This window comes from Watersipora subatra, unplaced genomic scaffold (genome assembly GCF_963576615.1).
Source record: "Watersipora subatra unplaced genomic scaffold, tzWatSuba1.1 SCAFFOLD_105, whole genome shotgun sequence".
Taxonomy (NCBI): Eukaryota; Metazoa; Bryozoa; class Gymnolaemata; order Cheilostomatida; family Watersiporidae; genus Watersipora; species Watersipora subatra.
The window spans coordinates 182,616-197,432 of record NW_027045338.1 but is presented as its reverse complement, the minus strand read 5'-3'; the positions used below and the strand labels follow the sequence as shown (position 1 = coordinate 197,432).

At 31.1% G+C, this 14,817-nt stretch overlaps 1 protein-coding gene across 1 annotated transcript in view; it reads right to left on the bottom strand.

Annotated features, from left to right (window-relative positions):
- The window catches only part of LOC137410202 (uncharacterized), a 32,490-nt gene extending 19,286 nt beyond the window's left edge, over positions 1 to 13,204 (bottom strand). The window contains exons 1-8 of the mRNA XM_068095779.1: positions 13,156 to 13,204; positions 12,585 to 12,704; positions 8,905 to 9,009; positions 8,546 to 8,621; positions 7,474 to 7,615; positions 4,047 to 4,254; positions 2,889 to 3,005; positions 2,389 to 2,505 (exon numbers count right to left, since the gene is read on the bottom strand). Coding sequence (XP_067951880.1) covers positions 2,389 to 2,505; positions 2,889 to 3,005; positions 4,047 to 4,254; positions 7,474 to 7,615; positions 8,546 to 8,621; positions 8,905 to 9,009; positions 12,585 to 12,704; positions 13,156 to 13,204 — 934 coding nt within the window. The remainder of the gene's footprint in view (positions 1 to 2,388; positions 2,506 to 2,888; positions 3,006 to 4,046; positions 4,255 to 7,473; positions 7,616 to 8,545; positions 8,622 to 8,904; positions 9,010 to 12,584; positions 12,705 to 13,155) is intronic.
- Between the last annotated feature and the right edge of the window lie 1,613 nt (positions 13,205 to 14,817).

Genomic DNA, 14,817 nt, shown 5'->3' with positions numbered 1-14,817 from the left:
AGTTTTCATATAATATTTGAAACAATTATTGTTGGTGGTTTTCTTCTAAAATGTATTCACTCAGATAAACATACTCATAATAACAAATATATGCATCACTCATAAATTGATAAGCCTTCATATATTTACATATATACACATTTTTTCGTTTATGCATATATACACAATAAAGTATAGGCTAAAAGTCAGCATATGAAACTTTTTGTAATTTTTATGTTTAGTCCAATTTTAATAAATTTCTCACAAGATTTACATATATGTATATACATTGTATATGCTTATTTATATGTTTCTCTATATGTATACATGTGTTTTTACATGTTCATATATATATATATACATATATATGTACATGTATATATATATATATATATATCTATAAAATATTACGAAGAAAGTAAACTTTTAGTAATTACGCTACAAATTTGTTTCGTGCGATGCACTCATCAGACGCGGTTGTACTAAAATGAAAAGCTTTACCTTTTCAAATATTTCATACTCCACCAATTATCTTTTAGGTTTTAGTGTAGAGTTCTCTTTTTATATGCTTTTGCACCTGCTTTTGGTAAATAGCAACTGATGGAGCTTTGCAACTGATATTTATATATATATAGATATCAGTTACTATATATTATATATAGTAACTGATATATATATACATATATATATATATATATATATATATATATATATATATATATATATATATATATATATATATATATATATATATATATATATATATATACATGTATATATATACATACATACATGTAGAGTATATATATGAACATTTGGCTACTTTTACATCAGCCTAAACAATAAATTAAATACAACCTAAATACAACTATCTTGTTTCGGTTAATACATCAAAACCACTATGGTATGTTGCTTCAACAATTACTGTTTTGCCGTAAGGCTTGGCTGGCAGAGATCCAGGTTTCTGCATCGTTGTGTAGTAATTGCATTTGAAATTTGAATAATGTGGTTTTAACGTTTTAAACTTACAATTAATTAGATCATTTCATAATTATATTATCATTAGATAATATTATTTATTGCTAGATGAATACACCTAAAGTTTAAAGATTACCGTCATATTATTGTTTTAAAATTAAATTTATCACAAACTCAGTAGGGTAAAGAGCATATTTTAATGGTAGTATTTTAGTCAGAGGCACTGAGCTTTTTTATATGATTGGGTATCTGCTTTCAGTGCATTTTCTAAATCACATGTAAAAAGTGAGCACTCTATTGATATGAAAACCCTCTCCTATTACAGACAATCAAGAATATCCTACACAAATAACCAAAAATCATTTTTCAATTTCCATAGGAAATATGACCAAATCGTTTTTTTTTTGTACAGAGGTTAACCAATAAGCTTCCTTCATCAAGAAGCTCACTTTTGCAAAAAAACTTAAGTTTGACTTAGAATTCTCACCTAAACCAACTTAACCACTCATTTATTTTTCAGTAGCGCGTGTACAATGAACATATATCCATGCAAAAACAGCAGGGCATTCAAACAAATATAAATGAATAGTAACTGTGAAAGTTTACAAATCTGGTTTAGTCTTGTGAAACTCTATGACTAATAGATTAGACTAGCATTTGAACCAATTAGGTGCATAATTTTTGAAAATTCAATTTTTGCGACAGTTTAAAACATATTAGGGTAATTTATTATAAAACTATCTCATATAAAGTTTGTTCATACAACCTGGTTGCTTGTAAAGAAAGTGCCATTATAGTCAATATTAACATTGTAGGTCTTTGAAAGTCATTTATAACCATGCTTCCTTTTAAACATGGCTATAAATAGTTACAAAATATTAATTAAAAATTTTGACTAATGGCAAAATAAATTGTTATACTAGTGTAAAAGAAGCTCTACAAAGATATAATTTTTTCCAATTATTTTTAGGTGCAGTTTGCAATTTTTACAGTGACACTAATTTTTGAGTCTAGGCTTTATTCCCCGTAATTTATTTACAGATTTTGTAGTTTTCTACCATGAAAGAACCTCAAAATCTTGTTTTCATTAATTCAAACTGATGATGTACTATCTTCATTAAAGTAAACAGTTTTTAAATAGCAAAGTTGTTTTTTCTTTCAGCATGTCAGGTGAAATTTGATAATTTGGTTTCCACGACAGTAACACCAATATCTTAACAAATCAAACAATTTTAGCAACATTCACTTGTTTTTAATGAAATTTAATAAATAAATAATTTAATGGCATAATATATAATAATATAATAATATAATTATGAGCATATTGGACATTAGAAGCAAACCAAGACTTTGGTAAACTAATTTAGCTGTTTGTAGATTAGCATTACATAAAATCTATAGACTGTTTCCCAATAAAGTTGGCTATGTTACCTTTTGACATGTCATCACTATCCAGGCTAGCTCTCTCAATTTTATTAAGCTCATTAATTTCTTTCGTTTTTAGTGTTTGGTTTTGCTCATCTCCGCTTTCAACAGATATCGCTTCAGCTGAAATAAAGATAATGGTGTATAATAATCAAATTGAAGCCAAGATGTTACAATCACAATGTTATAACACAATTTTTCATAGTTTGAAGCAAAATACCTACAAAATTCATTTTCAGCTAATAAATTTTAATCTTTACTGATATTTATTTCTTTCATTCCTGTCGTTACTAGAATTATCTGTAGATCACAAGTCTCTTGGAATAGTTTTCAAATATAGTTATTTAAAAATTTTTTAACTTAAGCATTACTTGATAAATGTAGTCATTTAGAGCTAAAAATTTTAGATTTTACAATAAGGCAAGATTTATCAATAATCTCTGAACATCGAAAAAGTGAGCAATAATGCAATTTTTAATACTTGATAACTAACAAAGATCAATTACCTTTTGACTTATGACCACTTTCCATGCTCTTTTTTTCGATTTTTTTGAAATCATTTAGCTCATCAGCTTTCTGAGTTTGGTTTAGCGTGTCTTTGCTTTCACAATATGTCTCTTCAACTAAAATTGAAAAGCAAATGTGTAAAGTAGTCCTGATAAAACTAATATCTTACAACTACTAGGCTAGGAGATAACTGCTCCTTCCTAAAAGCAAAAAAACCTATAACATTCTTGTTTTGCTGATACATTCTATTCTTTGCTGATGTTAATTTTTGTTTATCATCACTAGTATTATTCACAGATCACAAGTCAAAATGTACAAGTTTCCCAATGTTACAAGTAGATTTAATAATTTCACTACCTCCTAATCAATTAAATTCAAATCGGTATTTGCTAAATTCTAATTCTTAGTTCTTTTTAACAACTGTAATTAAATGTAACATTGCTTGAATAATTTTATTATGTGCCAAACCTTATTTCAGACTACATGTTGAATAAATTTTTAAAAGTTTAGCCTTCTATCAAATATATTGGCAGTCACTATATGAAAAAGACATACATGTAAAGTTTAAAACATTCATTGATTTATACTTTAGTTAATTAATCAAACAACTTCCACTCTTTAAAGTTTAGACACAATAAAACATAAATATTGAAACAAGGTCTAATTTATCAACCATGCTTGGAATGAAAGGAAGAATTAAGTAATTTTCTAACATTACAATACAAAATTGACAGCTTTTTAAAAGTTTCAAAAACTCTAACTTTCAAAATTAAACTTTTCCTTAGAAATGAACACCTTTTTAAAACAGATCATTCAGTATTAAGCGACCAAATACTGTTACAAAGGAATTTTGAAATGGTGCATAATTTCTCTCGTTAACTTGAAACGTTTATAAATATTCATGAAAGGTTGTTATTAATTATGAGTTTGAATTAAAACAAGATATCTTGCTGCAAACATTGAGACAAGAGTTACTCTTGACTCATGCATCAGCTGTCTTAAATTACCATCAAAGCAAAAAACGCCAAATGATTTTTGTTGATATTAAATACTTGTAATAATTAAAAGCTATCACTTTTCTTCTTACTGAAGTATATTTTACATCTTTATAATATTACATGTAAGTGTTTTTGGTTGTGTTGTAAATAAGAAGTTACTTGAAAGTGCCAGCAAGAAGCGAATCAGATCTTGTTCATCCTTTTTGTCCAAGTCTTGATAATAGTAGAGTTCCTCATGTTCTGCTGCTGCGTGTACTGACAGAGAGTGTAGCTTTTGAGTCAGTTTTAGGGTTTCTCTTGCTTTGTCTCTTGAGAAGTTTGCATCAGCTTTAGTGAGTTCACTCAGCTTGGGTGCTAGCTTGGACACCTATATGTATATGTGTTTTGTGTGTAAGAAACAATGTTATAAGGAAAAAACATGGTTTTACACGTTATTCAAATCAAAAACTCTTTCTGTGAATCTTCAGTGGCTCAAGTCAAAGAAAGTTATTGAACGGTAAGTTAACATAGTATGTTTGCAGAAAATCTGCACACCTGATATGCTTACAGTAGAAATATATTTAGATTGTTTATAGTTTTAGAAAGCTAAGCTAGGTATTGAATTAATAATGGTATAAAAAATTGATGATGATAAATGGTACTCGTTTTAGAGCGCTATTGCAAGCGATTAGTGATTTTTTGGCAGAACTTTCAACACTCCGTGAAACCTTCATAACTTGATTTTCATCACACAATAAATCTCTATGCAATTATAAATTATTAAGAAGAAATGCTATATTAGTTGGTAGCCGCCTATCTCATGAATAGAATAAAAACAATGTCATGCCAAGGCTAATGATTTAAAACTGTTTGCTCTTTCCAACAAAATGTAAACTTCTCTATATTGTTTCCTGCTTAACATTGTTTTGATATTTTTTAGATAAGATTCAAACTTTTCATGGTGGCAACTCTTGCCGTGATTCATTTCAGGAACTTTTTGAGATAATTTGAGAAATTTAGGAAATCATCTGGCTTACTACTAGATAATGATAATTAAAATTTCACTTTTTAAATTTAAAGCACAATATCCATAAATTATCTTCATCAATTCGGTGTTGTAGGTTTTATTATTTTCCTGTGGGATAAAATTTAGATTAAAATGTTTTTATCTGGTTTGTGGATTTGAAGTGGTAAAATGGGATAGATGTCATGGCAAGTTGCTTTGGTGCCATCACTGGCTGAGAAGTAAGTATTTTGCCTTGGTGCTCACATAAATCAGTTCCAACAAAAATATTAGTAATTAATTTTTATATTAAATTCAGTAAACAAAATATTCAACCTCATGATTAAACTAAAAAAACTTTAGTTTTAATTATATAATTCACAAATAATTATTGTATGCAAAAAACTACAAAGTTAGCAACTTATGAAAATTTTTTACAAAAACTTGCTCATTGCAGAAGGTATTTGCTTCTGTTTATTTTCTATGAAAAGCTTTTAAAGAAAAGCAACATACTTTGTAAATCAATATATTTTTAATGCTGCAAAAGTTATACTATGAATTTGCAGCTATGTTTTACTAAACCTTGCTGCCATCTTCTTGATATTCTAGTTCATAATAGCAAATAAAAAAATTTTATACTATTGTTGAAATGCAAATATAACTTGGTTTGTATTGGTGATTAAAAACTTTAAGCAAGAATAAATCAGTTCTAGAAATCTTTCTCATTTTTGGATATACCGTAAAACCTCTAATTAAACTCCATTGTGCTCTATTTTTCAACCTTTCCTCTATAGTGCCGGTCAACTAGAGGCGGCGTTTAAATACAGGTTGGCAGTCTATTTTTCGACTAGCTCGTTCGATTTTTTGGAATATAAGTATAACCCTATTACGGGCGAAGCGAACGTCGCCTAAATTCTGCTCTCTTTTTTCTCCTTTTACCAATATGAAACACTTTGAATGCAATAAAACTGCTAGCTTCCATCTTGTCAAACATATCTTAATAAATGTGTATAAAAAACTGAAAAATATTTCTACCAGTTGATATCTATTGCTCGCAATTGACCTGCGATGATATTATAGCCTGTGTCCTTATTTGCAATTTGTCGGCATTGTTAGTTTTTTTTTCATTTTAAATTTGAAAACGAATTTTCATTTTATATTTACATTTATCATTGTTGAATAGAAACTCATTGAACTCACTGATATGTTTGCTACAGTTTGCAGTAAAACTAGCTTTTTATGTGCAATAGAAGTGGAGTTATGAGCATAGATCCGTGCTAAGCTGTGTTAAGATAGCTGCAAGGATGCTACATGTATTAAATAACATGCTATAAGTCTGCATATTTACAATGTACAAGGTATACAATAATAATCTGTTAAATGATACAAATATATTTTCATGAATGAGTGACAAATGAAGCATTCTTATATTACAGACAGACACAAAATTTAATGTTTTAAAAACAAAAATATTTCCATCGTTTTCTCAGCTAGCTGCTTTCCGATTGTTGCTTTTGGAGGAAGGATCATCCTCTAGTTGTCCAATACTTTTTAGAATACTTTCTGGCCTTAACTTTTTTTCTGCAATACTGAACTGGTCAATATTAGCGTTCAAGCTATTTTTTGGCAAAACAAAACTTTCACGCGCTGCATTTGTCACTAAGGCAACGCGTCAGAGTCTTGAGCACATTAAACGTAACCTTTGGTCCAAAATTTGCAAACCAGTTTTTTATGTGTCTCTTTCGAAGCATTAGGACCGCAATAAACCAAAAACTACTATTAGCCTGAGATAGTTATTTTTCTATGGCGTTGCTTTTAATGTTCCACCTACCATAGTGTATTTAAGTGGGTTTTTATGCTTTTTATACAACGTATATTTACCGCGTTGAACAAGGAACCACTATATAATTAGTCTGAGACAGTAATTCCAGTATTTCTACAGGGTTGCTCTAAAAGTTCATCTACCATAGTATATTTAAATCTTTCTTAAATATAGGTCACTTTGAGGTTGAAAGACAGAGTTAAACAGAGAGTCACCACTAGCCTGAGACCGTTATTGATTATTGCTATGGTGTTGCTTTCAATGTTTAAACGAAAAAAATATAAAGCTTCGCAATTGGACAACAAGAGGATTAATTGTTATTAATGTCAACGATTCACTATTAATACATATTTGTGGACACTTTTCTACTGATCAGTTGATATTGTGGGCTTGTAAAGATCAAATAATTTCAAATGAAGGTCATGTTCAATTGGACAGTGGCGGTCTATTTTTCAACTCTTCTCACATGATGGCGGTCAATTGGAGGTGGCGTTCAAATAGAGGTGGCCTTCAATTAGAGGTTTTATGGTATTTGCATTGCATTAAGGTGCAAATTTCTTGTACAGCTGATTTGATTGATCCTATGTCGCTGGTGCTTACAATGACTAAAATTACGATTGACTTCGGAGCTTATTTGTTAGAACAACTGTAGCCCAACCAATAAACACATTTTTTATATATCTTTTCTGTCACCGTTTTTCAATATTGTATTTAGACAAGTTACTATTTAAATTTTCAACTGTATTTATATACGCAAATTCTATATTTTTATTAATGCTCACCTCATTTCTAAGTTGATTAATTCTTTTTTCAATTTTGTCCTTCCATTCAGTAAATTGCTGGCGTGCAAGTGGAAGCAAACTTTCTTCAACGTCTTGCCCGATGTGTGAAGGAAAATCCCCACATTTTGAACGTTTGTTACATCTTGAACAAAAATAATGTATATTGCAACAAACACAAACTAGATTCATTTTAAAAATTTTATATGATTTCAGTCTTTGTTAGGTTTGCTAAGGACAATAAAATTACAGTCATACACCATACAAATGTCTACAAATTCCTCCAGTAGTGTTTATTCGAACAGAAAAATAGGAATGCAACGTTTTAAATAATTTTTAAGATAAATACTGTCTGCAATTTAGGTAGCTATAATGGTAATAATGCTGCACATTCTGAAACAAGGTGTTAAGGATTCATAAAATTTTAAAAAGATTATAGGCTTCTAATAAACACAAACATGCTCTAACATTTCTATTCAATTGCACATCTATCCATGTGACTATGCTGCAATAACACATTATTAAGTTATCAAACAATAGAAAGATTTGCTAATCAAATTTGAAATGTCTATTTAAATTTCAGTTTTATCCCCCTTTACTTAGTAGTGCTTTATTTTTTCATTGCAACAACTACTGGCAGTTGCATTTTCCAACACATATTTTGCTATGTTAATTTGTATTTAGCGGCATTTCATTGGTATAAAAATCAGTCTCTACCATTTTATAACGTAAAAAATATGCGATTATGTGGATATGTTAAGAGAACATTTTAAAATAAATAGTTTTAAAATGAAAAATTTTCCTTATTAAGCTAAATAGTTAGCTATTTATTATTATTTTTTGTGTAGAAGCGAAATATCCATGAAGGTAAACATAAAAGTCATTAGTAGTTACTTGTAGTGTTGACTCACATTTTTATGGGCTACTTGTTGTCAATGCTAAACGATGGGTGGGTGAAATGCTTTTATCTGTAGCAAGTGTATACCAAAAATACATTGCAACTATTTTTGTAATTTACTAATTGTCTATAATTCTAAGCCCATTAGGAAAATTGCTATACAAACATTCATAATACCTGAAACACACAAAGTGATCACAACGGTTGCAGTAGAAATCTAGTTTTCTGTCACAACCTTCCATCTGACAAAGATCTGCAATGACACACAAAATAAATATAAATACTCAAAAAATGTTGCTATTGCATGTTGTAAAGTTACATTTAATATATTTTGAAACATATCTTTACCTTTTCCCTTTAAGCATAAAGATTAATGTTTGTGTTCCAAAATTCTCACTATTCCTTGTATTACAAAATTCTCACTACATCAAAGTTTCTTCACATACATGTACTTTGTTTACATTTTGTTTAAACATATCTTAGTCAACTGAATACTTTCTGCTAAAACTATATAAATTTGCTATTTTAAACTATACCAGACGGTCTATGTCCTTTAGAGTGTCGTTCTGTTTCTGCAGAGAATATTAATGGTCTTCGGCAGAGAGGGCATGGAGGCTTACTCTCTTCCGATTGCAGGATTCCTGTTCAAAAAAGAAAATAAGGTAATTTTTTTTAACTACTAAAAACTGTAAGCTAAGCAAAGCAACAAAATAAACAAAATTTTAAGTTTTTAGGAGAAAAAACGTGGGCACAGTCTATTTTTAGTTAAACTACAGTGTATGCGCTAGCAGAAAGGTCAAAACACTCAAGAGAAATAAATGACACGAATTATTTTAAAAATTACGGCTACAAACATCTGAAAAAAAATGCATGTTAAGTTTTAAACTTATTTAGCTTTATGAGGCTGTTTTCCTATTTAACTCTTTCACTACTGCGCTAAATTTGCAATTCTGCCCAATTTAACTCGAACAAATTTTCGAAAGATCCATTCACCACTAGTAATTATGGAACATCTTGGGAACCAACGCAGATATTGTTTAAATGTAAAACTCATCTTATTCAGAACAATACTCTCTACAAAACAAATATAAAACTGTTTAGTGAATTATTATTTTTCATTAATCTATTATTTTTCAGTAGATCTACCACACATATTGTTTTTTCACCAACTCCCTCTGTTTTATGTTTTTAGTTGCAATGGTGGACTGAAATTTTAAGTCAAGCTGCATACTAGCCAGCTAAAATTGTTGATCATGTAATAAAATTTTACTGCAACATAACATTTCTTCCTTTCAAAATTTCTAATTTTGGTTTAATCAAGGTCTTTTTGCTCTATGCTGAAACAATTCTACAGCCTTTTAACTGAAAACTTCTAAAGACATCAATAATCTGCTCATAGAATCTACAGAAACCGAACAAAAATTATTTCATCAAGCATTTTGACTGCTTATAATTTTCATGATATTTATAGTACACTGTGTAATAATATCTGCAGTGCTCTAAAGCTCTTAAAACTACTAAATGTTTAGATAAAAAAAGAATAAAACGCACCATTATTCTTTGATTACTAAAAAGCTGTGCACTAGCAAAAAATCTATTTTACACAATTTTAAAAAGTCTAAAAGAATGTGATAAGCATTTTTTTTTTAATTTTTCACTTTGTTTTTGAAATAGTAAGAGTTTTTGATGACCACGATCGCTAAAGTTTTACATAATTTTGATTGCAATGAACAACGTTAAACATCATTTAGCTTGTCCTTAATTATAGTTGTGCAAACTTACGCACAAACAATTTCTAATGTTCAAAGTTAGCCAAAACTTGTTGGGGAAGTATAAAAGCACTTTTTACCTCAAACTTACATTATGTTTCATTAATCATCTTAACGTGTGTTACTAAGCAAATGATTGTCTCATACATAGATATATAAACCTAGATTGGCCAATAGGGAAAAAGCCTGTCAGACTTAAATGGCATGACGTAACGTCATTGTATTGTACCTCATGCTTGACTGCACTGTTGTTAACAATGGAGCTAATGAAGAGAAGGTGACAAAATCACAATTATTTTTACATAAAAACCTTCTTGTATACATAATCCAGTAAAATAAAGCAATTCTGTGATACTATCTGATAACCACCATAGATTAAAAGTATAAAAGCTATGAAATAATGCACGCAAATCATGAGCCATCAGGGCTTTATTTTCCACCCTCTCCTATCCCCATTCTTTCGTTTCTTCTTCTCCAAAGAAGAAGTGAGAAGGGGAAAAAAGAGAAGGGGGAAAGGAGAGGGGGGGGGCAAATAGCCCACCCACCCAAAGAGCCAGACCATGGCTAGGTAAAAAGACTAATATCATGTTGAACTAAACATGACTAAATATGATGAACCCGTGAAGTTTTGATATGATCAGGGAAAAGGAACCAATGGCTTTTTTAGCTAGAGCAGGAATGAGACCAGGAATGCAAGGTCGGACCAGACTCAGGGTCAGCAATGAGGGCCAAGATCAGGTAGGACCGGGTCAGCACGGCACGATTCTTTATTCATTTAAGGTTAAAAGATAGTTCTAATGTTGTGACATCAATAAACTAAGATAAAAGAAACCTTATCTCACCAATCATTATATTTTGTAGCTTGGTTTATAAATGCAATCTACAATTTATGGCTAGACTTTGGTGGATCAATTCTATGCAATGGGTGATAGATTAATGGCATGATTTGGCTAATGTTCTTATTACAGATTTTATTTTCAACTGCTATTATAATCAACAAGAAGAGATTAGTTAAGAAATCCTTTGCAAATATAGAAATGGATAACCCAGCATATTGGAAAGCAAAAATCCATCACTTCTCTAAAACTTCTGGTATTATTGAAAGAAACTAAAAATAAAATAAATTTGCTGGATTGAAGGTTCTTGGACGCGCATTTAAGTTCCTCAGGATGCCTTTGTTGTAAATGCCTCAATAGTATTGAGGTGGGCCCTTCTTTGTAGCTTAAAGGTTGACTTGCAACAAAATTCACATTACAGTTATTTGGTATCAAAAGATTCACCATGTTTTACTCTGTTGTGTTGTAGGTGCCAAATACCTGGAAATGTGATTACAAGCTCTTAAAAGCTCAAAAACGAAAAGCAACCGTAGATTGGAATCTGTTTATTTCTCTAAATGTAGTCTTTACAGTTTGGTTAACGTCTTGTCACGTGATGTTCTCACATGAATTGGAAGGCCAATAAGAAGCTCAATTTAAAACTTATCGTAGCACTAGTTAATGACAAACACTTCTGGTTTTACCGAATACCCCGTATCAAATATAGATGCTCGCTATTTTACAGTTTTGTTTCGGCATTATTCAATCGTTAAGTCGTAATCTGATCAGGTGACCCAATACTTCAAAAACAATTTTTGCAGCACTTTTTGATTATCACAGGTGACCAACAGGCTCGTCATGATTATCAAACAATGATATGTATTCCTTCGAACTAAGGTTAAACAATTTAACGACTTTTTACGGTCAGTTATAAGATATTACTGCCAAAAGTGACAGCATTACAGTGACGATAAAACAGAATATAAAAAGAACAATAGACATGGTTTTATTGAATGCGAGAAGTATATTTGTGAAAATGTTTTGACGAATGAGGTTGCATGAAAGTGTAAACAGAACCATCCTGTAAGAACTACGTCTCATTTGAAACGTTTTGGAAAGTGAGTCTAAACTACGGCGGTCTCGTGTGGCTGCGATTAACTGTTCGTTTTTTAGCTTTTAAAAGCTTGCAATCACATTTCCATATATTTCTCACCTACAACACAACAGAGTAAGACATGGTGAATCTTATGATACTAAATAACTGTAATGTGAATTTTGTTGCAAGTCAACCTTTAGCTTGCTTTTGCATATTGTACAAATAACTTGGTATTTTCCTTTTGTGACTGGCTTCTTCATGAACTCCCAGACCACCGACATGTTGATTATTTCTTGCCGAAAAATGTTGTGAAACCTATTATAGTCCAAAGACTATTGTCGCAGATGTAAAAATATATTTTTGACTCACCTTGTTTCATTTCGCCTGGTCCTTCCGTGCTGGGACTATATGCGACTCCATTTTAAAAATAAAGTCATGTAAAATAAAGCAAAAAAATAAATCAAAAATTAAGTAAATCATATATCACTTAAAAAGCGATATACTGTACAACTGCTGTTGTTTAGCCATAAACCTACCCGTGTCTTTGTATAGGAAGACCCGAGGGTTGGGTGGCCTGACCCGGGCACCTCTGACCCAGTGGGTCAGGACCAAACGAGCTACCCGCGCCAGCTCTATTCTTAGTTTCATAATGCGCCCTAATCAAAATATATCTCTTTGCTATCTTATGAACTAGGCTACTAGCTTGATGATTACACTTAAACAATAGCATGACATTGAACCTCAGCAACTTCTCCATGGTGGCAATTAGTGCTAGCCTTGGAAAGTTTTTCACCAATCCAGCACTACTCAGCAACACTCTCATCGCTTTCTCACTGTGGTTGCAAGCCTCAATCACTACAGGCGAAAACAAAGTCAAGCGACCACAATTCTTAACTGTGATTAGGGAATTCATTGCTTGTTTTACATCATAGTTGGTAACATCCACAATGCTAGTGATACAATCATTACACTTCAGCTTTGGTGACCTAGCCAGCTACATAGCCCGCTGTAACATAATCATTCTGTCTCATTTTTGACTTAAGACATACTTGCATACTCATCATATTTAGTCATGTTTAGTTCAGCATATTAGTCTATTTACCTAACCAAGGTCTGGCTCTTTGAGTGGGTGGGCTATTTCCCGTCCCCTCTCCATTACCCTTCTCTCTTTTCCCCTTCTAACTTATTTTTGGAGAAGGGGAAAAGAGAGAATGAGGATAAGAGAGGTTGCAAATAAAGCCATGATGGCTCATGATTTGTGTGCAACAATTCATAGCTTTTATAGTTTTAATCTATGGTGGTTATCAGATATTATCACAGAATTGCTTCAGTTTACTGGATTATGTATACAAGAAGGTTTTTATGTGAAAATAAAAATGTGATTGTGTCACCTTCTCCTCATTAGCTCCATTGTTAACAACAGTGCAGTCAAGCATGAGGTACAATACAATGACAATACGTCATGCTATTTAAGTCTGACAAGGCAACTGATGGGAATAGCTATTATTGGCCAATCTAGGTTTATATATCTATGGTCCCATATCATAGTAAGTATAAGTTTTATGACTAATTAGATGGTTTGCGTTAAGTGACAAGAAGTTAATAGTTAGAGCAAAACAACTAGTGTTGGATAGCATAAATTGGAAAACATAGCATATTGACTTATGAATATAAATAAAATTAAGGTTTGGTATAGCTTCATACTTATGTTTAATGGCTTAAGTTCTAAGGACATCAACAAATCTTGTAAAGTTTTATTTTTACAAAACTAATATTTGATTCCTATGAATTCAAACATTTAGTGAATTAATGATTGTTATGAAAATATGTTATATAATTGATATACATTACCTAGACACTGATGACATATTTCATGTTTACAATCTGGAAATTCCAAATTGACATGGTCAGAGCAAATGCAGCACTCTAAGTCAGAACTGTGAAACGGCCCGGTTTCAATGTTTTCATCGGAAGCAGCCATTACTCTCTTTCACTAAAAGCAAAAACAAGTAAAATATTTTGCATTTGAGATTTTTGAGTCGTCATAGTGTATATACATTTAAGCAATAACAAATGAACCTGTAATTTTTAGGCAATGTGGTTGTTCAGTATGTCATGTCTAAGAGAACCTCTTGATCTTTGCGTAAAAATGATTAGAGGAATTAATTTTTAGAACTAATGTTCAGTTATCTTATTTTAACTGGTAGTAAGTCTTGCCCACATTAGTGTGTATATGTGATTACTTGATTTACACATATAATTGATAACTTTAATCATAACTTCTAAACGCTGACTTCATGCATATTCAGTTAGACTCAAAAATCAATAATCAAATAAACAATTATTTGCTGCCATGATTCACAATTGTATTTGGATTTGATGGTCTATTTTGCATTATGATATTTTTTGAGCTGAGGATATATTGGCATCTGGCATCAAAGAAGTTTTAGGTTGTTGTGGCAATTACGGTGAGTAGATATGGTCAGAAGATTAGGTATTATGAAGCAGTATCAGGTAGTATTAGGCAGATATAAAAAAGTGGAATGAAAGACTGAGCTTCTTTTGCTTCTTTAATTCAGTTCATGTATATACTTTCATTTATACAACCTGGCACATTTTAAAAAGCTTTGTTTTTTTTTGAGATCGTTATCGAAAGAGTGCAGGTACCGATGGTGTTGTAAGTTTAACAATTGGCATAACTCTTACACAGGCGTTAAGGTAAAGTGAGGCAGTGCAGTGTTGTAGAGGCAGGTTATCCTAGCTGTGAAG